At 39.6% G+C, this 24,524-nt stretch overlaps 1 protein-coding gene across 8 annotated transcripts in view; it reads left to right on the forward strand.

Annotated features, from left to right (window-relative positions):
* Iqch (IQ motif containing H) overlaps window positions 1-24,524 on the forward strand; it is a 192,513-nt gene that overhangs the window by 60,330 nt on the left and 107,659 nt on the right. For 7 of the 8 annotated variants that reach the window (XM_010643289.2, XM_010643293.2, XM_010643290.2 and 4 more), the window contains 2 exons: window positions 13,220-13,340; window positions 19,937-20,065. In XM_010643289.2, coding sequence (XP_010641591.1) covers window positions 13,220-13,340; window positions 19,937-20,065 — 250 coding nt within the window. The remainder of the gene's footprint in view (window positions 1-13,219; window positions 13,341-19,936; window positions 20,066-24,524) is intronic. The other variant, XM_010643292.2, reaches the window with a different exon arrangement.

Raw genomic sequence — 24,524 nt, forward strand, 5'->3', positions numbered from 1 at the left:
GACATATATGTACTATACATATCATATATATTTACTTTTTACTTTCTGGCTGATTTGAGATTTTTCCATCTTTGGCTTCCAAAAGTTTGATTATGGTGTGTCCACATGTGGTTTTCTTTGTCCTGTATTTCAGAAAATCAGGGGAAATTTGATCATTATTTTTAGTTTTAGTTTTTATTTTTGGGGTACTGGGGATAGAACTCAGGACCTTGCACTTGTGAAGCAGGCAGCAGAACCACTGAGCTAAATCCCCAGCTTGATCATTATTTTTTAAAATATTTTTTCTCCACAGTTCTCTCCTCTACCTATGGGACTTAAGTTATACACAATTTATACAATGTGATATTGTCCCACATGTCACTGAGGAGTTAAATTTTTTTCTTTCTGTTCTTCAGATTAGGTTAATACATATGAACTCTCTTCATTATCCTTTCTTCTGCCAACTCCAATGGTATTAAGCCTATCCATGATTTTTTTCTTTTAAACATTTTACTTTGAATTCTAGAATTTCCACATGGTTCTTTTTAAATTCTTTTTATGTCTCTGCCAAGATTTTCCATCTGTTCATTCATTATGATATTTCCCTTAAGATTTAAAAAATATGTATAATAGCACATTTAAAGTCCTCATCTGCTCATTTAACCCTTGAATTATCTTGGGATCTATTTCTATTGACTACTTTTTCTGTTGACTATGGGAGAGAGATTTCTTTGTGCCATTCCTTTGTCAATCATTAAATTTGATTGCTGTGAACATTATAAGTGCTGTGTCACAGAGACTGAATTCTATTGCTTTGTTCTCTGACATGTTGATTCTTATTCAAGCAGGCAGTTAATGTGGGTAGATTCTAACTTTTTTCTTGGCTATAGTTGGTAGAAGCTAAACTCTGGTCAGTTTTCAAAAATACCTTTAACTACTGCATTTTATTTTCTGGGCTCCTTAGTATCTCTTTCAAACATATGAGGCTCAGAGACCAACAGAAAGTATATAATGCATTTATTTGTCAGTTTTGGAGGCCTTTCCCCACTTCTTCAATTCCTTCACTTCTGGGAGCCCCCTGATTTTCAGCCTTTATGAAAGCCCTACACTGTATCCTTTGACTTCTCATAGTAAGATGGTGACTTTCTTCTTCAGTAACAGCCTCTTACAAGGTAAGTTCTTGTAGGCCAGAAGTCAATTTCAGTTGTTGCATTTACTGTCTGTCAAGGTTAAATCCTACCTAACTTCTATCTGCTTTCACTTTCTCTTGATAGCTTCAAATCGTTGTTTTAAATAAGTTTGAGTGTTATCTTCAGGAGAATTAGTTTATTATAAGCTACTCCACCATTACCAGAAGGGCAAACAGGCCATCATTACTCTTGCTATTGTTTTACCTTCAACAAAAAGGAAAGACTTTTATTAATATGTCCGTGTTATTTGCTCCTTTTAAGTAAATGTTAAGTGGCTATTTTTAAAAACATTCTTTTGCTGTAGTCATTCTTCAAATGAGGTAATAAAACAGAATTAGGTGGTAACCAGGGCTGGGGATTTGGCTCAGTGGTGAAATGCCTACCTTGAAAGCTCAAGGTCCTAAGTTCAATCCCCAGTACCAGGAAAAAAAACAAAAACCCACAAAAAAACAACAACAAAAACAAAAAACAGAATTAGGTGAGCTGTGAATTATGTAATCCCTTTAGGGCAGTATAGAAATAAATTATATGGTAAAATATAATAAATTCAAAGAAGTTACTGAGACACAGAGGGAAAAGAGATCAGAGTTGATTTCCTAAGTAGATTACCTTTAAATTAGTTGTTAAAGGGTAATAGGAATTTAATAGCAGATCTGAGAGAGGGAGAATATTCTAGAAGGAACATTATAACCCATGAATAAAAGTGGGAGATTGGAAGTTCAATTCTCAGTGGCTACATAAGTATATTTAGAACTTAAAATCAACATGTGTAACTATAACTATATTTACAATTTAAAATCAACATGTAAAGTTCATAGTATGAACGCACTGTCAACAGCATGGTGCAACCAATTTTGAAAGAAGAAAGGCATATATAAGAGAACACGTACTGAAATAAGCCATTTATGTGAAGTTCAAAAACAATAGATGGCACTAAAATTTGTTACCTCTGGGTGAGGATAGTGGCTGGTAGAGAGGTTTCTAGGGCACTGGAAATGTTCCGCTTACTGTGTTGTGTGCAGTCTCCACTTGGTACAAATTCATCAAATGGTGATCTCATGATTTGTGATTTTTACAACGTCAATGCTATATTTTCATAACACATTTATGTTGGAAACACACACACACAAACTGGGTGTGCTGGTGAGCACCTGTAGTACCACCTACTGCTTGGAAGGCTGAGGCAAGAGGATTGCTTGAGTCCACGAGTTTGAGGCCAGCCTGGGCAACATGGTGAGACTCCCATCTCAAACAAAACAGAAGCAGAAACAGAAACAAAACAACACAACACATACACAGAGTTTCTAATGCCTTTTCATATAACAACATACTAATTCCTCACAACAGCATTATGGAAAAAGAGTGAGGCTAAATTTTATGTGAAATTGGATTTTATACATTAAAAATATCATGCTGTAAAAATAGTACTAACAAATTCTTGGTTTATACATAATGTCCGAAGTAATTCAGATCCACCAAATATAGAAAGAGAAACAAAACTTCACTTTTCTTTCCAAAGCTTGTGTTGTCTGAGCAAACTTAAGACATATTTATGCCGATGTTGCCACAGAGAGGTACCATTTGAGTAAATAAAAATACCCTATATCATTTAGGATATGAGGTCAACCACTGTAATAAATCACAATAATTAAACATGACAAAGGTTAGTGCTTTCTCATGTCACGGTTTGCATGAGCAAAGTTTGCAGCTGTGATGCAGCTCTCCTTGTCAGGTAAACACACACATCTTTCCTCTTACCACTCTGTCTTCAGAACAGTCAGCTTTCCATGTTGTGATCCAACATGGCTGCTCAGCTCCCACCATCACGTCTGTACTCCAATCAGCTCCGGCTCCTATCCCACTGGCCAGAACCTTGGCACAAAGCCTCATGAGGTGCCAAGGGAAGCTGGGAAATGAAGTTTCTTACTGGCCACAAAGCCTTGCCATGTGTTTTTAGTTCTGTGTCTGAAATGGAAACTGTTTACAAGTATGTTTTGTAGTTGTTTTCCCTGCCTGGTCTTTAGTTTCCCCGTCCATAATAACAAGAAGAAGAGCACTGGGGCTGGATAGGTGAATCTGGTTGTGCAGGGTGCACACAATTTAAAAAATCCACCAAGTTGGAGATTCTGGAGCAGGGTACAAAGGGACAGCATAGATCCAATCCTATCCTTTTCCTATCCCCCAAAAGTACTAGCAAATTATCAATTTATTAGAAGTCTTAAAAATATTGCAAAATCTGGAGAGAAGGCCATCAAGAGACATCCATTGAATTTTTTTTTTCCTGACTAAAGAGGTTTGGAAGATACAGGTGAACTCGGAGAGTAAACAGTGTGTCTGATTCTTCCCAAGAGAAGCGAAGTCTTTAAGTCTCCACCAAAGGTTCCAGAGGTCTTAGGGTTGAAGGTAGGGAAGGATGACCTCATCCTCAGCTATAGGGAGCAAACGCTGATCTACTAGTTATCAAAATCTCAGGAAGACAGGGCACATGGTGCACACCTGTAATACCAGAACTCAGGGAGGCTGAAGCAGAAGGGTTGCTAGTTTGATCCCACCTGGGCAATTTAATGGCTTAGCAAGACTTTGTCTCAAAAAAGGGGGTCAGGCGGGGATGTAGCTCAATGTGAAAGCCCTCAGTTCAATTTCCAGTACCAAACAACAACTCAGGACATAGAGAAGAGCCCCCACCCCTTTTCAGTATTGAGCCATATTTTATTCTGAGACAGGGTCTTACTAAATTGCTGAGTTGCCCAGGCTGGGCTTGAACATGATGACCCTCCTGCCTCAGCCTCCCAGAGTGCTAGGATTATGGGCATACACCGCCACACCCGGCTATCCTAAATATTTTCACAAAGATTACACGCTTCATCAGCCAATGTTTCCCCCAGCTAAGCCCTCAGGCTCTCACATGTTGCTGGGAGGGAAAACACACTAGTACAAGATAATAGAGGAGGAGAAATGGCAGGAGAGCAAGTAGAATGTTTGAAGGAGCTCCCCAGGAATGCACAAGGGGGAGAGAAATGATACGGTCATGATGCTGATTTACTGCCATCCATGAATCTCCTCCACGTCAGTATCTCACAGCTAACAAAAGAGAGCAAGGGGAGGAGGAACAAAGGAGGAGGAAGAATCATGGCCTGCAAAAGACAGAATCTAAAAAAATCATAACTCAAGAACAGAAGGAATTTTTTCACAGTCTCTTCCCATAATTGCACAGCTTGATAAGAATATAAATTAAGTACAAGTAGAGTTCAAACTTGAGAATAGCAGAATGAGATAAAACGAGAGATTACAGATGTAGGGAAACAAATTGAATACCAAAATATTTTATGGGAGTAATAAATAAACTATAAATAGAAAGAATAGACACTGCTGAATACTGAAGTATTAATGTGGATAAAAGACTGAAGGCACAGTAAACACTAAGGAAAAAGACAAAGGGAATTAAGTAGAAGCTAATAGATCCGCAGACTAGTTTGGTAAAGACTACACTGTCGTATCAAATCCAAGAGCTTCAGTGACCTCCATAAGTTTATTTTTCACTCACAAAACAGTACACAAGTGAGAAGTCTAAGTCTAGGAGGACAGCTCTGCTCCATGTGGCCATCCAAGTTGTGGCTCCTTCTGTCCTGCTCCATCAGCTCGTTTCAGTAGCTAAAGGACAGTCTCACTAGAATAGTGGAAGCTGGCTCTTCTCCACACCCACATTTTAGCCCATAGGAAGGATAAAGATAGGCTAGGGCCCACCCTCAGAGTTGGCTCGGTGGTCCTCTCACATCTCATGGCTTGGATTTGGTCAGGCGTCCACATTTCATCACAATGGCTCCTGAGAAATGTAGTCTATAACTGGACAGTCATCCTTAGACATTTTCTTCATTGCTGACACCTAATACCTGACACCCACAACTTAAGGAAGGAATGTTCATGTTTCAGTCTACAGTTGGCTGCCTCCAATGCAGGTCAGCATGGCAGAGGGCACGGAGGAGAAGAGCTGCTTATTTCTGGTGGACGGAAAGTGGAAAGTTGAGGGGGGATCTTGAAAGGGAGATATATTCTTCCAGCTCATAACCACAGGCACCGGCCTCTTCTGAACAGACTCTAGCTCTTCAAAGCATGTCAACAATCAGCCTCATAATCCAACTGCCTTCCAAACACGCGAGGCTTTGGGGGCTATTTTTTTATTTTTATTTTTTGTTTTTCAGCTTTAGTTGAGTTTATTGGTACATTTTAGGGATACAATACAGTTACATTTATTGTTGGGATCTTGTACCTCTACGTGACAAGTCTTCATTCTTATTTTTCCCCTTACCCCTGCCCTCCCTTCACCCCCTCCTCCCCTCCCCATCTACAAACATTTTATTTCCATCTTTTCATTATCTCACATTTTTTTCTTTTCCCTTATTACCCTTCTCCTACCCATCCCACCTTCCCTACACCTTTAGCTCCTTTCTTCCCATTTCTAAATGTCAGTAATCTTATTAGGATCTTATGTATTATTGCAGATTATTCACACCAGGAAAACTATTTGCGGGCTATTTTAGACCTAAGCCATAACATCTTGCCCTTGGCCACCCAAAGACTCATGTGCTTCACTTTAGGCAACATGCATTGAGTCCATTTCTAAGAGTGGCCAAAGTCTTAACAGTTACAGCATTGCTGAAAAGCCCATGTCCAAAGTCTCCCCTGAGATATGGCAAACTCTTAGCTGTGAACCCCTGCAATAATCAAAGAGAAAGTTAAGTACTTCCAACATACAATGGCATAGGATAAACATCCCCATTCCAAAAGTGAGAAATAGAAAAATAGAAAGGAGTGAGACCCAAACCCAGCAGGGCAAACATTAAATCCTATAGCTCTGTTTTGCACTCAGGGTAAACTGAGGAGAGACGTGAACTCCTTGCACTTACAGCATCGACAATGCTTGCAGCCTTTATGGCTTCTCTTTTGGGCTGGCTTTGCTCACTGCTTCCAGCTTTCCTCATATGTTCCATGTTCACGGCTTCTCCAATGCTCTGGGGACTCCTCTGCATTGTTGGTTTCACTCTCACGGTTTCACGCAGGGGCACACTGCCTAGCCTCCCACGCCTTCTGAAATCTGGTTGAAAGCCTCTATGACTCCACAACTCTTGCATTCCGTGTGCCTGTAAAGTCCTCACCACGTGGTTGATGTCAAGGTCTGCTGGCAGCTCAGGCAGTAATCAGACGCTACGGCATCATGGCTGTAAGGGTCTGAGTGCCTGGATGGCTGAGCACTGTGAACAGCATCCCAGTAACCCAATTTACTAGGTGGTCTTCCTCAAGCAGGGTGCCCTGGGGCTCTCTTCTCCAACCAAAGTTTTTCATTTATCCACTCCTGAGTCTGTGGAGGGTCATGTCTTTCAGATTCCCCCCATGCTCTCAAGGCATCCTTTGCATTGTCTTGATGTAAAGTACTAGACTTCTTTTGAATATTAATCTTTTTAGCAACCAAGCTCTCCTCTACTCCAATTTTACAGGCCCCAATTTTAAAGACATTTCCTTTCTCATGAAACTCAAACCTTTTAAAATCACTCAGCTGAGCTGTTTGCTTTTGATTCTCAATGTAGAGCTGGCTAATAGCACCCCAACAGTATCCATGTTACAACCCAAATGTTGAGCTGCCTTGAAATTTCCTCTGCTGGATTAATTAGTCTGCTGCCCTTAATCTCAGTCTCCCACAAAATCTCAGGACTTGCAAAATGTAAACTTTTTTTTTTTTTTTTTTTTTTTTGCCACAGTATAACATACATGGCCCTGGAGCGCAACTGTCAATGGAATCCTTGTTCCCAGCTAAAACCTGAACTTGGTCTTTACCATCTGCATTTCTATCAGCATTCTGATCTTCTGAGTTCTGACTAGAATCTCCCATCAAGCTTGGCTTATTACATTCTAGGATTGTTTCTCCAGCTGGCTTTCTTTAAACCTTTCCAAACTCTTCCTGTGAACCAAAGACTGTCAGGCACAGTCAGAACAATGACCCTACACTTGATATCAAAATTTTAGTCACTTCCTGCATTGCTAAGACATAATATCTGACATCCACAATTCAAGAAAGGAGACTTATTTTGGCTGATGTTTCAGTCCAGAGTTGGCTGGTTCCAAAGTGGGATGGCATGGCAGATGAGCATTGTGGAGAAGAGCTGCTCATGGTATTGTAAATAGGAAGCAGAGAATCAAGGAAGGAGCTGGGAAGGGAGACATATTCTTCTAGGGCACACTCACAATGACCTGCCTCTTCCAATCACTTCCTCCTCACAGCAAGTGGTACTCCCATAATCCAGTCACCTTTCAAACACATGAGGCTCTTGGCCATTTTAGATCTAAACTACATCATATTGTCTAGCTAAAACTAGAATGCTGTATTCTAAAATAAACCCCACTATAGAGAATGACTAACTAGGTACCACCATATGAACAATAAAGGTGAGCCAAAATGTAAGGATATTTGGTGTTCCTAAATAGAGAACTCTGAAAATGAAAGAAAAGATATATTCACTGATATAATGTAAGAAAAATTTTCTAAAGAACTGAGCCACTAGATAGAAAACACTGAATTTCAGAAGACTTTGATTTAGAATACAGTGATTCCTTGCTAATCAAACTCAATTCATTTCAAATGCATGTCTAAATACTGAAAAGTTTGAGAGCATCTTTTTCTCATAAGAATAGAAAACCAAGTAATTGGTTCTGAGGCCCAAAATTTACACTTACAAGTTAATTTTTCCAGGACTATAAGTTTTACAATGACTTCTTTCTTCTCTATTGTGGTTCTCTTATCTTTACTGCTGGTTTCACTAACTTTCTTTGGAGCTGCAGTTATGATATTTTATGCAAATAAAATGCAAAAACTACAATGATGAGTGTTTTAACACACTAACACAGTATTGTACATTGTCTGGGAGAGAGCTGTCCTTAGACTAAAGCATCACCTTTTTGTGTTCATGGCAAGCTGAGACCCATGACTTACTCTCAGCTAGTACAAGTTTTTTCAAGTCAGATTTTCAGTTCATCTATCAAGCAAATTTACAAAACACCGCCTGCCTCGCAAGTGCAAGGACCCACATTGGACCTCCCAGTACCAAAAAAAAAAAAAAAAAAAAAAAAGTTACAAAACACTGAGCAAATTTTTTTGAACTTTGCTGTTCAAGTAGTGTAAAGTTCGAGTTTGGAGCCGTTTGACAACTGAGATATCACTGAATTTAACATAAATTATTTCATAGTTAAATACCTGAATTCAAAGACAACGAATGTTTTAGAAGTCTAGACAAGAATAAAATCACCTACAAAGGATAAATCAGGCTGGCATCAGATTTCACAATATTCATCATAGAGGACAATGGTATGGTGTTTACAAACTTTTAACAAAAGAAAGGATGAAAAATAAAAGAAAATGAAAAAATGGAAATAAAGTATTTGGAAATAGGGAAGGGAGGAGGGGGTGAAGGGAGGGCAGGGACAAGGGGAAAAAATGAGAACCAAGACCTGTCATGTAAAGGTACAAGATTCCAATGATGAATGTAATTGTACCGTATACCTAAAATGTACCAATAAACTCAAAGAGAGAGAGAGAGAAAAAAAAAAAGAAAGGATGTCCCCCACCCATGTAATTCAAATAAAAAGGCTAGTAAACTACTCATGAACACTTGTTGGGGAAAAAAAAACTATTTAATAACCAAAGCTAGCGTTTTTCTCAGATATTACAATCTTTTTTTTTAATTGAGATTATTGGTACTTTTTAAGTATACACTACAGTCAAAGCTAGCCTATTAAGAAATCAATCAAAATAAGAACTCGAATCTAGAGAATCTACAAGAAAAGGACTATTGGTAGCCTCTGGATCCATTTACATGTAGAAATAGATAATTATAGCAATTATAGTACCAAAATAGAATGTGAATACTATAAATCTAGACAATGTAAAAATATTAATCCGAACTTGGGAGGTGAGGGAGAGGAGATGGGAGTTGTAACTCTACTGTTCTCCCCTTTTGAAGCCAGGATGTACCATCCATAACAAAAGCACATGTTTTACAAATCTAAAGGTTTTTTTCATAATTACCTTTACATGACTGCACAACAGAGGTCCACATATTACTACGTGAGGGCTGACCTGTTTTTGTAAATACGGTTTCATTGCAACACAATGCCTTAGTGCATTCAGCCTTCTGTAACCAAATACTATGAGCTGGGTGGCTCATAACAAGCGACATTTATTTCCTCTATTTCTACAGACCTAGAAGTCCAAAATCAAAGCTTTTTGATTCAGTGTCTAGTGATGGTCTGCTTCTGGTTCATAGGTGGCTCCTTCTCATTGTGTCCTCACGCGGTGGAAAGGACAAGACAGCTCTCGGGGCCTGGTTTATAAAGGCACTAAGCCCTCATGACCTAATCACCTCCCAGATGCCCCCTTCCTAATATCATCTCATTGGAGAGCAGGTTCCAACATATGAATTAGGGAAACAGACATTCAGACTCTAGCACATGGCTCCGTGTATTTGTTTAACTATTTTCCGTGTCACTGTCCAGCTATGACCAACAGCTCGCACAGAGCCCACATGCCTGAAATAGTTACTACTGGTGCTTTAAGGAAAAATTTACCACCCTGTGCAGAGAAATATTTTTTTTAGTTCAGAGGAACCCTGGAGTAAGGAAATGTTTATTCAAGGTTTACTAATTTGTCGAATTTAATTCAGCCCTTTTTGCTCCTATTAATGATAAATTTAATAATGTAATATAAATCCTATTTTTATACATTGATGCATCAATTATTTGAAAGATATCAAGGATGATGGATTTCCTAATGCCATTTGTGTGGTTTCTTAAACTGTTAGCTTTGTGTGTTTCTGCATTGTTTGGATTCTTTATAATTATCATCTGTACCAGAATAATACAATGGAATGATTTTTTGTATATATTGGAAGCAAATATACCAAGATATTAACAATGCTTAATTCTGGAGGATGGAACTATGATTGCTGTTTTCTTCTTTATGCTTTTTTTTTGGTACCAGGGATGGAACTTGGGTCCTTGTGCTTGCAAGGCAGGCAGCAGAACCACTGAGCTAAATCCCCGGCCCTTCTTTATGCTTTTTTGTGTTTTTAAATTTTCAAAAAATTAAATTATATAAGGTTTAGGCATAGAGTAATAAAGTTCTGAGTTACAGTTCTGCATACAGTGATGAAGAAACAGATATAAAGATCATGGTTCTATTTGTAATTCAGTTCCTATAGTTCATATTATATTATTGTGTGGTATTTCCTATCATATACAAACCACATGGTTCTCACAAAAATACAACATAAAGCATGACATAAAAGAGATGCCAGAAGCAGATGATATTTGAAATAGGCAGTGAGTCAGCATGCTTATCAAGCTGGCTTCTTTTTTTAAAGCAGGCTTTTCTCTCAGCCTACCTTTCCAGTCTCCTCTCCGCTCCTTCCTTCTGATAGATACACATTTGCCCAGCCACACAGAGCTCCCCACTCTTCACATGTCAGAATACTGTTTTACTTTGTCCCCATCATTCTTTCTACCTATAATTGCATCCTCTTCTCCACCTACTGTAACTCAATGCTTCCTTTAAGAAACGATTTAAATATCATTTGCTGCAGTGCATCTCAAACCCGGCTGCACACCAGAATCACATAAGGGGCTTTAAAAAATACCGAGGCCCAGGCCTCAGCTGAGCTATTCTGATTTAACTTTCCAGGGTTGGGGCCCAGGCAGCAGTATTTTTTAAAAACTCCCTTAGTGACCCTAATATACAGTCAGGGTTGAGAGCCTCTGCAAAGCCTTCTGTAATACCAGCAGGCAGAGTTAATTACTCCCTCTTCTGCACAACCATAGCCCTTAGCTCTTCCACTGCTCATGAAATTTAATGCTTATTGTGTTAAAGTTAGTGCTACATAGTAAGTGCTCAGTAAATACTGAGGATTGTGGCAATTCCTTCTGCCATCAACCAAGTGTGTGCAGGGATGGTTACCTTTCCATGGGAGAGGGACAGCAGAGTGGGTAGGGCTTCATAGCTGGTGACACGGAGGGATCTTATTTCTGTAAACCATAACCCTCCCCTGTATCCCTACACACCCCTCACTGCCTTTTCAGCATAGTTCTTTGGTTTGGCTTTTATACTGTTTTGATTGAAGCAATTTGAAGAATGAAAACGTTGTCATGAATGTGCAGACTGCCTGACAGAATCTGAGCGTCGCCTGCTTTCCATCCTCTCCTTTGTGTCATTCTTCATATTACGCTTTAGGCTGGATCCTGCCGCTTTAGCTTTCAAGAGCCAGTTGCCAGGTGTTCTTTATCAAAGGCTTTCAGAAAATCCAGATAAATAATGCTCCGCGCCCCCAAACTGCCAAGGCTATATTTTGTATCTTCACAGTGTGTGACAATTTTATTTAAGTGGAATCCTTCTGTCTCCCTTCAATTTGTGTTTGCCTCACTGAGCCTGATATCAATCAGACAGGAGACCCTGCCCTTCTTGATACTTCATATCTAGAACAGCACTTAGGGTGATTACATGAGCCTCCCCATTGAGGGGGAACCCCTGGAAGCTACTTGGATCTGGAAGACAGGTGGGGGGAGGAGAGCCGAGGATGACAAAAGCACCAGGGCATATGAGCAAGACTGGAGTCCCAGAAAGATTACACTGCGTGAGTTCCCACTCTCGTCCAGGCAAGGCTGGCGTGGCCTTCCCTTCCCTTTCCCCTTCCAACTCATCTGGAAGGAAACAGACTGCACTTCCTGTCCACTCTTTCCTATTAAAATACAACTTCTAGTGGATAGTGATAGAGCACTTAGCAGGCATACACAAGACCCGAGTTCAATCCCATATGTGTGTGTAGTATATAGATAGATAGATAGATGATAGATAGATAGATAGATATCTTTATATAGAAGACAGTAGCAATACTTTATTATTTCCCCTTAGTACCACATCTTGCCAGTGGAGGCCCTAACATTTTAATCACAGGTATTTCTCAGCCAACAAATAATTAGTAAGGTGATTTTCTTCCCCTCAGACTTAAGGAAATTTCCCTTTTCCTTTTAAGGTCCCTGGGCCTTAATAAGCAATAAGGTGTAGCATAACTGAGTCCAATGGCAAATTTCACCAGTGTAAAATCAAGTTAATTTTAAAATAAAAAATTTGAGGGCATCCAGTATACTGTGTAACCCAAAGCAAATCTATTGACCTTTCTGTCTTGAGTCCTTCATTAAACAGTGAACCATTACCTAGTTCCCTTGGAAGTTATGCAAATTAATTAATGTTTGGAAAATGATTTGAAAATTTAAATCAGTCTATAAATACCAGACAGTTGCATTTCCCTGCTGAGAGGCCCAGGTAATTCATAACCTACTCTAATAAAGGTAAAAATAGTGTACTTGGGCTAGACAATTACATGTGATTTATGTGAACTGCACGTAATCTTTAAAATTTAGAAACCACTTAATAGAAACAATTCATATTTCATAACTGTAATAAAAGCCTTTTATGACTTTAGCAAAAGTAATTATTTACTGTAACTGATCTAGACACCATGTCTTTATTTCTGAGATCTGCAGAAGAGCCTACTCAGTGTTTGTATTTAACCTGTTAATATTGACTGACACATTTAGATTCTCCCATTTTATTTTTTTTTACCTCAAAACTCTAGTATTTATTTCCTGGGAAATGTGCCTGTACAAAACTTTGCTGTATTCAAAACCTCCTGTGTCAAGATTTAGCACTTTTATATTGAAGTCATTAAAATTGAACAAAATCTTAATAGTTCCTTTATTAACTACTGTACTGACTTTGCATAGTGGAAATCACCACATGTTAATTGATTTAATTAACTATTTTAAATTACACAAAATCCTGACAGAAGACAATAGCCCAGGGTACTCATGAGCAATAAAACTGGAACTGATATTGCTACTTTATTAAAACTTAATGAAACTGTTCATAATCTTATTTATTGTTTTCAAGAACAAAACTGTGTTCATTGTAAAGGCAAAAATGTCTGTTGAAAACAGTTTTCATTATCATTTAGGTGAACGTTCAGAAGTTAATAAAAGGGTCCACCATATCCAACCTCACAGTCCTGCCATCTTCTTATCGCACGGATCCCTGCTTTGTCCCCACACCAGTCTTACAGAAGGACGCCAGTAAAGGTTAGTGACCCAGTGGCTGTGTTATAGGGTTAGGGATAGGAGGGAAGAGCAATCGGGGGCCTGAGTTTGAACTCTGCTCAGACACTCATTCTCAAGGTGGCTTCAGACAAGTCAGATCCTTACTCTGAGTTCCCTCCTCCAGAAGCTGGGATGAGATGGTCACTGACTTCCCTCCCCCCTCTAAAATCCATCATTTTATGGATTTCACACTGATTTAGATGTTAGTGTTATTACGTAGAAAATCACTGTGGTGCTTTTGTGGCATTATTAGAAATTATCAAGTTTCTGATAGTATTCTGAGTAGCAGTTTAGAAATCGTTCCCAGTATACTATTTAAATAGAAATAGGAAGCCTTGTGATGCCACCAGATTTCTAGTTTTTAAACAAAAAGACCAGGGCTGGGGATTTAGCTCTGTGGTTTCACCACCTGCCTTGCAAGCGCAAGGGCCAGAGTTCGATCCCAGGTACCCAAAACAAAACAAAACTCATGATTAAACAAAAAGACTATATCACCTTCACTTCGCATCCTAGTGCCTAGAACATACCCAGCATTTTGTAGACACTGAATGCTTGTTGAATGAATAAATATGCAAATGAAAAAGTAAATGGATGACTAGGGACTGAACATCATAGTGTAACCCTTTTCACCTTTCCCTACTATTGAAGTGGCCAATTTTTCAATAATGCCCTGGTGGATCTTCTTTCCTAGCTTAAATATACCTGAGTGTAATGGTCTTCAATATTCCCATCTCCGTTTTTACCCATCGTCTGAAGCATTTAGAGGACCCAGAGTTGATTCTCAAGACCCTCTGGTTGCGGGAGATTCAGAGCCCTCTCTGTCTTCCAGCTGTGGCCGTCTGCTGTCAGCTGACCTCCATCAGCTGGTGGTGGAAAGCCCAGGAGTCTCTGAATTTCTTAATCTTCCCACAATTCTATTTTTTTCCTACTTATGAGCCATTACTCAAAAATCTTTACGATGCTTACTTTCTAGTTAGTTATGTAATGTTCCCCCCGGGAATGCCGAGTAACACCTGCAGAGTTTCTATTTCTTGCTCCACTATCATCCTCCATTCTTCCTGGATCAAGTTTGGATCAATGAAATAGTGAGCGACTCAATTAATCATTGCTTTGGCAAATAAGAACTGCTGTGAAATGAAAGTTAATCTAGGATAATGGAAACTTGGTTGAGAAAAAGTAACATTTTTATCCCTAAAACATTCATCAGAGACCACATGGCCCACCATAATATCTGCAATTAATCAAGCAGTTAATCAACATATATTTATGGAGTATTTGCCATGTGTCCACAAGGTAACATGAGCTTTGGGAAAGCACAAGCTACAGAAATGTAGATACAGCGTCTAGGATTTTCAGGTGTGCTGGATACCCTTATGAGTCATTTAAGCCTCACCCCAGTTCTCATAAGTCCAGCATGCAAACAAAGATTACAGCCACAAAGAAAATCCCTTAAGACAATGTACACTAAACCTTTTCTTGAATTATCTGGCTAAATCCCCAAAACAGAGTTCCTCCTTCACCCCTTAGTTAGGAACACAAGTTTCCCATTACAGATCTAGTTTTCAGTTCAGGCTGTGTGTGACCCGAGGCAAGAGGTCACAGTCTGACCTTAGAGTCTGAACTCAGAGAGAGAGACACGCCTGACTCAGCCCTCAGCTCCCTCTCCCCTGTCTGCACCCCTTTTTGCTCCAGCTGCTGGGCCTCCTCTCTGCCCCTCATCAGGCCGGATGCATCTTCAGGTCGACCTTCACAGACAGTCACATTGCAGAATGAGGTGTTTACCTGTGAATTTATTTAATGTCTTCTCCACCTCTAGAAGTCATGCAGTCTCCCTGATTTACCACTTTGTCCCCAGCCCCCAGAGTAGTTCCTCACACATCATGGGCACTTAAGAAATATTGGCTGAATGAGTGAACTGCCAATTCCTCATCTATCTAACAGGAAAATAAGGGTGTTATGAAGACTTCATAACAGTAATGTTAAAAATAATTTTTTAGGGCCAGGGATTTAGCTCAGTGGTGCTGCCACCTGCCTCGCAAGCGCAAGGTCCTGAGTTCGATCCCTGGTACCAAAAAAAAAAAAAAAAGGATAATGTTTTAAAAACATGTAAAATCTTAACTTTCATATAAATATAAAAGGAATATATATCAAAGATTTAAATCCATCAATTTAAGGAGAAAATCTTTAAGATGTTGCAGATGTTTCAAAAGAGAATCCAAAGAACAGACACATTTATAGATTAAGAATATTGAAATAAATTTCCAAATAGATGCAAAATTTGCTTTGCTGTGAGAACGGTGTCCCATTGTTAGAGACATTTTATTTTCGTGTCTATAGATAATTATTTGCAATGTTATCCATTTTTACAAATTAATCTTGACATCTATAGAGTTGTAAAACAGCCTAGTCACACCTTAGATTCAGATAGTACGTAGACATTCCAGCATTCACTGAAAAGGTTTCCAGGATCTCTTTGGATTTTTCCAAACTGATTAAAAGAAATGTACTTACCATTTCTTTGCTCAAAGTGACCTCAAACAAAATTATTCACAAAATAAGGCTGGACTCATTAGGCTTGGCCTGATTATTTATATTGGTGCAGCAAAAATGATAATTTACCATATAGGGTACCTTAAGCTTATCATGCTGTAAGTTTTCATAAGGAACCTCAGACTGAAAGTTTAAAATCCTCTATTACTTGAAATCCTAATGCTAGGAAACCAAGTCCCAAAACCTTTGTTCTCTAGAAGTAAGCTACAGGATCTAAAAACAGGGGTATTGTCCTCTATTTAAAGGTCCTCCAAGCATCCTAAGGTTCTTGGGCCAGCAGGATGTGACCTTCCTTACCACTTATAAGGATCACAATTTGGGCTAGTTTTTCTGGGAAGATGTAGCAAACATTAGCTCTAGAAAGTCAACCTTAGTCTTGTAAAAGTGACGGGTCATACGTGAACAAATAAGCATCATCCTTAAATATGAAACATGAAACGCCAGGTAAGGCCTTGGTTGTACAAGTACCTTTTCCAGTTATATCTCAGTAAAAGGAAAAGAAGGTCTTATTGAAGTTAGGCAAATGACTATGTTGCCATGGAATGTAAGGAACATCAGTGAGGGTGTCTGAGGAGTTTGAGATGTGTGCAAGCACATATAAAGTATCAGAAGTTTGATTTTCTTATTTTATGAGAATTTTAGAAATATCGAGTTTATAGAAGCGCTTATTTATCTCTATGCACCAGCCAGACCAGAGCCCCTTTAAGATCCCTTATTAACTGATTTATTAATGCCATCTGGAAATGGGAAAACATTCCACACTCACAACAGGAGATAAGGGGCTTTCTGAATTCCAGGTACATAGACACACAGTTACAGAGAAGGTGCATACAAATTTCAGCCACAGAACAAAAGCAAACACAGAAACAAAAAGTCGCTAGTACAGATATCAGCGTTGCCCTCCTTCCTTGTCAGCATAAAATTCCTAATGGATCTGAACTTAAAATAGGCAAAGACCAACAAACTATATTCTGTATTATTTTACCCAGCAGGAAATAGATCTCTGTAAAGACCTTAACCTATTTCCAGAGATTACCAAATTCCTAATCATTGCAACTATCAAAAGGAATGTATTAGTTAGTTTTGTCATTGCTGAGACAAAATACCTGACACCCAGAGTTAAAGAGGAAAGGTCTATTTGACTTACAGTTTATAGAGGATTCAGTTCAGAGGTAGCCGGCTCCAAAGCAGGGATGGCAGAGAGGCGTCACAGAAGAGAAACAACACGGTGTGCAGAAGCTAGCAAAGAGGGGCCTTAACAGTGTCTTTGGGTGCCTTTTATCTTATTCAGGATTAGGGCGGTGCCAAACCAGTCACTCACGTGCAGTGGTTTAGGAATCACACGCCCTTAGTACCAGCATCGTACGTTCCAGATTTAGCTGCCTTTGAAAAAGACTGCGTGAGGCTTTGAGGGGACACCCAGACACGAGCCACAGCAAGGAACAACTTGTCATTCACAAATGAACTAGAAAGAAAAGCAAATTAATAGAGAGTAGAATTAAAATGAAGCAAAACAACAAACAATCAGAAACAAGGTTCAACAAAGTTCTATTGCCACTTTAAATTCACCTGTGGAAACCAAGAAAAACATCCCTGGGCTTGATTATCTGAGGTTTTTGCTGTTTCTGATGATCTCAAGGACTCTTGCTCACCCTGTGCGTTCTCCAAAATTGTTAAAGGATGATTTTTTAAAAAAAATCACACAGTCGTGACTCTCACACAAATATAAAATGAACATGTCAAGGACTATATTTCAGCTCATTAATTAAATGAAAGAACTAGTAAGACATTTTACAATCAATTCTAAGAAGAATCCAAACAAGATTTTATTTACAAATCAGGAATATTAAGATAAATTTGCAGAAAGATGAAAAACTGTTATTTCATGGAAAGAATTGTCCTCCATGTGACAGAGCTTCATTGCATGTATATAGATACAAATTATTTGTACCGCTATCATATTTCTACACATTAACTTTATCTTTACAGATTGTAAAATAAACAATAAAAACAAAGGTGCAGAGCTCCATAGAGTCAGATAAGCTTCAGAGTTTCCTGTGTCTGGATATAAAAAAAAAAAAATCTCTTTTCAGTCTGGGGATTTAGCTCAGTGGCACTGCGCGTGTCTCGCAAGCGCAAGGTCCTGAGTTCGATCCCCAGTACACACAAAAAAAGCTCTTCTATTTATTTCCAAGTGTTAATTTTTTCCTTCCAATGGTGAATGCACACACTGAAATTTAATTGCTTCAGCCAGAGCAGAGCAAGGGTTAAAAACATGCTCGTATTCTTTAGAATTCTCAGAATGAAACTGACTCTTGAAATGAAAACATACTGAATTATAAAACACTCTTTTTCTCACATCTGCAAAAGAAGCATAAGCCTCGTGTAGAGTGCTGATATTTATCAATGAAAAATATCTTATGAGCTGCCTTGCAAGCACAAGGACCTGAGTTTGATCCCCGGTGCCAAAACAAAACGAAACGAAACAAACAAACAAACAAAAAATCTTGTGAGAACAAAGAATTAATCTTACTGTTTTAAAGTCATACCTAGTTCTTGTGTTATGAACATTGAAAGTGCTAACTTTAAAAAAGGTTTAAAGAGTTGTACTCTGCCCCAGTAGCTCTCATGATTTAAGAGATCCGGAGTGCTCATTTAACTTGTAGATCACTGAGCCTCAATTCCAATGGTTCTCAAACTTCACTGCACCTCAGTATTGCTTGCTGGCTTTGATAATGCAGGTTTCTAGGCCATGACCTCAGACTTATGGACAGGACTGAGGAGGAACTCAGAAACCTCCATTTTCAATAAGAAAATCTTCCTCCAAATGATTCCACTGAAGATTTCTGGAGATTTCTCTTTGGAATCATTGTTTCACAAGAGAAGTCCTCTTCAGTGTGCTAACCCTTCGGTGATAATCCTTTGAAATCCCATAACACTGTATTAACTCGTTTAAAAGCAATATAATCGTGGTCTTAAAACAAGTGGAAATAATTATCAGCTCCTCTTAGAATGTGTGCTAACCTCTTCAACATAGTTCAGCCTGGTACAAAGTTTATATGCTGAGAATTTGTTGAGATCCACAGTTCTTTACTTTTCTTCCTGTTATATAAGAGAGCAACCAGAAATTGAAGTCCTACCACAAATTTATTATACATAGTTCTCAAGTTTCTGGGTTTCTGGCTTTAATACAATAGATCGCCTTAGTGAAAGTTCTGCCCCCTGTGGAAGGCTTTGTTCAATTATTCATTGATTTATTTATTTGTTTACTTATTTAACAATGCCTCTTGTCCCTAAAAAGGCTTGACTTCAGCCTTGCTGAGACGGCATGAGTTCTAGGAGCTGTAAATTAGTTGTATTAACACTAGCCATGGTGCTCAGTTACACTAAACTATTCATATCTTTAGGTGATATGATAAATGTCTATTGATAACTCCTTTTATAAAGTATGGCTGATTATAACAACAAGGCATGGTTTGAAGCACATGGATTTTCTTCCAGAACAAAGGTTCATCTTAGTCATTAAGTGTGTGTTTGATTTTTTTTCGTTTGTTTGTTTTTGGTTTTTTTGCGGTACTGGGGATTGAACTCAGGACCTTTCACTTTTGAAGAAGACGGCCACACTACTGAGCTAAAAGCCCAGCCCATCTTAGTCATTAAGAATATGTGCCTGATTTCTCTGAATTTTAAAAAGAGTAACAATATTACCAGTGATGGAAAGTGTCATAAAAACAAAGAAGTTTTAGTTCGCCTTGAAATTATATTTCTACCTTAAAATGAGATTACCTTAGTGCGATCTCATCTCAGAATTACTGCTGTTGGAAATGGCATTTTCCCCTGGGTTAGAATATTAAGCTTAAATGAACATGTACTGTAGCTGTTTTTTTTCATGCAAAGGATTAAGGCACCAGATGCACTTTTACAAATGAGATGATTGATAGAGTAAGTCACACTTGTCAAGATTTTAGAGCTCAGACTTTGTGAGATGGCTTGAGTTAAACTCACATTCTGTTAATTTTCCCTTTTAGGGATTCTAAGTATGATAGAACGCGGACTGATTCCCCCAACAGCAAGGATTACCTTTCAGAATCCACCCATCATGCCCAGAGCGGTTCCTCTGCATAGTTTTGACGAAGCCCATAAGCTGCCAACTGCAAGTAAGACAGTGTCTCTCTGTGCTTAGCTGGAGTTCCACAGAAATCACCTCTCTGGAGCCTTTGAGCAGCCAGCTTTTATCCTTGATAGTAGGACGAGATGAGAGTTGTAAACATCTTGAGTTTTACTTTAGTGAATAAAGTAACTTCAGCTACATTTCTAAAGCACATAGAGAGGATATACTCTTTGTGTTTTCTTAGTATTTTCAAGGTACTTGCAGTTTGGTTGGAGCAACAAGGTAGATATAATAAAGATACATAAAGACAAAGTCAAAGAGAATAAAAAACCAAATGGGTGTTACCATCTAGTGCTATAATAGGAGCTCTCGGGAATGATCACTGAGTGGTGAGACCATAGAAGGTAGCTTCAAAGATGAGGCTGGATAAAATCGGGTGTTACAGAAAAGCACCTGGCCTGGATTCTAGTGACCAGTCGCAGAGTCTCAGGAGGGCCATTTTCTTCATCTGGACCTTGGCCTTCCTGGTTATAGAATAAGAGATTTGGAGAAAATTAATTCATCTGTTCAATAAATATTTGTTGGATGCTTACCTATCCAAGTTAGCATCTAGGTACTGGAGATGCAAAGGAGGGCAGCTCAGATAGCATTTCTGACCTCATGATGCCTTTTTTAATAGTGGGAGACATGAACAAGCAGGTAAGTAAATGAGAATTTACGCTGATGATACGGTCTAGAAATAAGACAGTATGGGTTAGAGAGCGAGAGGGAAGGGAACCGCTTGCTTGTGAAGAAAGAGTCAGGGAACGTCTCTCAGAAGACATGGAAGGCTTGCACTAAGATCTAAATGACAAGGAAAAGTGAGTCACTTCAGACAGAGGCCCGGACAGGGGAAAAGGCCCTGAGGAAGGGAGCAAGAAGGCTGGGTCGTGAGCAAGGAAGAGAAGGGAGGCAATCAGGCTGAAGAAGCCAAGAGGGGTCACATGATGCACAAGGGGTGATGGGTGAATGTCTAAATTTTAAAAATTTATTACAGTGAAAAACCCACTTTGCCATTAATTTCCCTCCTCCTCCCTCTGAGCACAGCTATCCCACCATCCTTGCCACTTTCTGAAGCAGCTCTGGAAGCCCTCTTTCGTGAGTGTCTTTAAGAGGTTTTATTAAAAATCCGATGGATGCTTCTGCTGAGTGACATCCAACAGAAAGGCAGGCTTGTAAAAACATCACAGTGGGTCCTCACCGACTTATTCATAGTCCTTCTCCACCGTATCCACCTTATTCTTTGGGGAAGAGCCAGGAGTTGCATTGCGCAACTTCTTCGCCAAAGTCAAAAAGGCCACAAAAGGTCAATGTTTTGAATCAGTTCAGGACAAGGCAGCCACAACAACACAGTTACGGACAAGAAAGGGGACTCCCAGAGCTGCCTCAGGAAGTGGCAAGAATTGACACGGGTGTTCAAAGTGAAGGGGAAACTTTTGAGGGGGCTTCATGACAATGTGTATTTTACTGTGGTGAATTTTTAACAATTGAAGCACCGTATTTTTTTTTTAATCACACTTTGTAGGCTAACGCAGAAACTACACAATCTCTGCAACTTTCACTCTGCCCTACTTTTACTTCCTTAAACCACTTTTTAGAGTCCGTATATTAATGGCAAGTTATCTTGATTTTCCCTCATTTGGGAATGTCTTGCTTTCTCCTCTCCATTTCTGAAGGATATTTTCTTTGATTATAGGCATTCTGGGTTGATTGTTCTCTCTCTCACGCTTGAACAAAAGTCACACTACTTCTTTTTGGCCTCCATGGTTTCTGATGATGAATCTGCTGTTATCTGCATTTGTTCCAGTATAGATAGAGTGTTGCTTTTCTCTTGTTGCTTCTGACACCGTTTCCTGTATTTAGTTTTCAGAAATTTGGTTATGATGAGTCTCGATCCAGATTTCTTTGGTTTTATCCCGTTTCAGTTTGACTCAGTACAAATCTGTAGGTTTTGCCAAATTAAGAAAGATTTCAGCTATTATTTCTTTGAGTACTTTTTAAAATCTTTCTCTGTATCTCTTCTTCACGTAGGATCACTAGGTTACAGATGCCAGGTCTTTTGTTACACTCCCAAACAGATCCTTGAGCCCCTGTTTATTTCTTTCTTGAACCCCACCCCCAAATTTGGATATTTGCCCATTTAATACTGTCCTAAAGTTCCCATAGGTCTCCTTCATTCGTTTTATTCTCCTCAATGTATTTTCAAATAGCTATGATTTTTCTTCTGTTTGATCTATTCCAGTGTTGATGTCTTCTATCCTTTTTATTTCACTGAGTGTACTTTTCAGCCCAAGAAGTTCTGCCTGATTTTTAAAAATTGCTTTTGTCTCTTAAGTTTTTCTAAGAGTAGTGAAACATGTCTCTGTGTTTTCCTCAGGCTCACTAAATTTCCTTAAAATGGCTGTTTTAAATTCTCTGAGAGTACTCCCATACTGGTTACTACCTGGTCAGTTTCTGGGATTTAATTTTCAGTTTAAGGTGAGGCACTTGTTTCCTGAAACCTCTTGATGCTTGTTGATGTGTGACACATCTGGGCATTGAAGGATTAGGTATATTCCAGTCTTCTGACACCAGTGAGTTCATGGTTCTTTTGCTCAGTTAGGATGGAAATGATAAAGCCGGCATGTCACTGAATGTTGTCCCAGGAGGTCTCTCAAAGAGAAGATGAGGTCAACTTGCCCCTCACCCCATGGAGTAGGTTTGTTGACTGTCATCACAGAAAAACAAAAGTTCAGGATGCATCAGTGAGAGGCACAGGAAGATTTGTTAGGCAGAATTAGAAAATAAGAGAAAATAGGAAAGGAATTTGAGCTTGAGGAGCTAAAGGAGGCACAGCTCTTAGGAGGATGATCTGGCCCCTTAACAAGGGAATGAGAAGACTAGCTTTTATGGATTTGCTGGGGCGAGCTAGGGGCTGGCACTCTCTTTGGTCATTAGTGTGGGATTTGCTTTTAGACTTTCCCTTCATGTTAAGAGATTTCCTCCCTGTGAAATATGGATTAGCAGCCATTCTCACCCTTAGAGGCATCCTGATGTTCTCCCCTGCTGGTCCTTGCATTAAGAGTAGTAGGGGGAGGGGGCCAGGGATTTAGCTCAAGGGTTTGGTGGCCTGCCTTGCAAGTGCAAGGACCCGAGTTCAATCCCCGGTACCCCCGCCAAAAAAAGAGTAGTAGGGATAAAGGGAGAGCATATGCCATACATTGTTAGCAAGGGAAAATAGAGGAAAAGAGATGTCTCTGTCTTTAGTGGGCAACAAGTCATGGATTCAGGCCCAAGTATCCATGTGTCTTGTCCCATGAAGGTACCTGTCCTATTTCATTCCTAATCTGGTCTTGTTTGTGCCCGTCTTTCTAGAAACTCTAGGCAGGCTGCTTATTTTCTCTGAGCCTGTAGTCACCTTCACTATTTCGGCACTGGATAGCACCCAGATTCAGATGTGCTGGCATTCTGCTATTGGGAGATTTATCACTGTTTCAGTACTAGGAGGCAATCCAAGCCAAGCTTTGTCTCAAATACACTGTTGGTGTATTGTTTAAAAACAAAATAAAAATCAGGAGAATAACTAGAAAGAATCTCTCCCCACAAGCCTCTCCCTGGTGGTAGGGTAGGTCTAGATGCCGTATCTCGTTACCTGCCTCTGGTCAGGCATTGTAGGGTTTTACCTGGCTCTGGGCAGTCACCATAGATGGACCAGCCCTGGGGTCCTGTGTAATACCCGTGGCCACCCATGTCTGCAAGCTGTGCCCCACCTGCACAACACCCGGGTAAATAAAATGAAGTTTCATGCTGCTATTGGCTGCCCCGTGGTATAAGCCATCTTCTGCAGATCTGTGCCTTACATAAATTCCAGGTGGGAGTAAAGGGAAAATCATGGCATTGGTCTCTCCCCAGAAACTGTGTCGACTATATTGTCTCGTAAACCTCACTAGTCTCACGGCTGCAGTTAGTTACACAGAATGCAGGGAAAGTGAATGTGCTGGTTATAGTTGGCTTTCTTGTTGCCAGAACCAAATACTGGACACTTACAACTTACAGGAAAGATTTACTTTAGCTCAGTTTCAGAGATCTCAGTCCATGTTCCGCTGGCTTCAAGGCGGAAACATCACAGTGGCAGGGAACGGAGAGGAGAGCTGCCCAGCTCATGGTGTCTGGGAGACAGTGCAGGGAGGAGCACGGCGCGGAAGAGGACAGGAACGGGTAAAGCTGCCAGGGCCACACCTCCGTGACCTGTGCAGACATACCCAGAAGCGTGCTTCACTAATCTCTGAGGCATCTGCGAGCCAGCCAGGTAGATCAGGAGTAACTGTCACACCATGGGCAGGCTTAGGGTTAGGGACATATTTATACTAAACCCTTAGTATGATGAGTTGTGCTAAGTCTAATCCATTTGTGAAAATTCTGATCTTCTTTTTTGGGTATTTAAATATATTTAATATCTAAAATTATTTATTATTTATCTGAAATTA

Source organism: Fukomys damarensis, unplaced genomic scaffold (genome assembly GCF_012274545.1).
Source record: "Fukomys damarensis isolate Sample0158 unplaced genomic scaffold, DMR_v1.0_HiC HiC_scaffold_25, whole genome shotgun sequence".
NCBI classification, from domain to species: domain Eukaryota; kingdom Metazoa; phylum Chordata; class Mammalia; order Rodentia; family Bathyergidae; genus Fukomys; species Fukomys damarensis.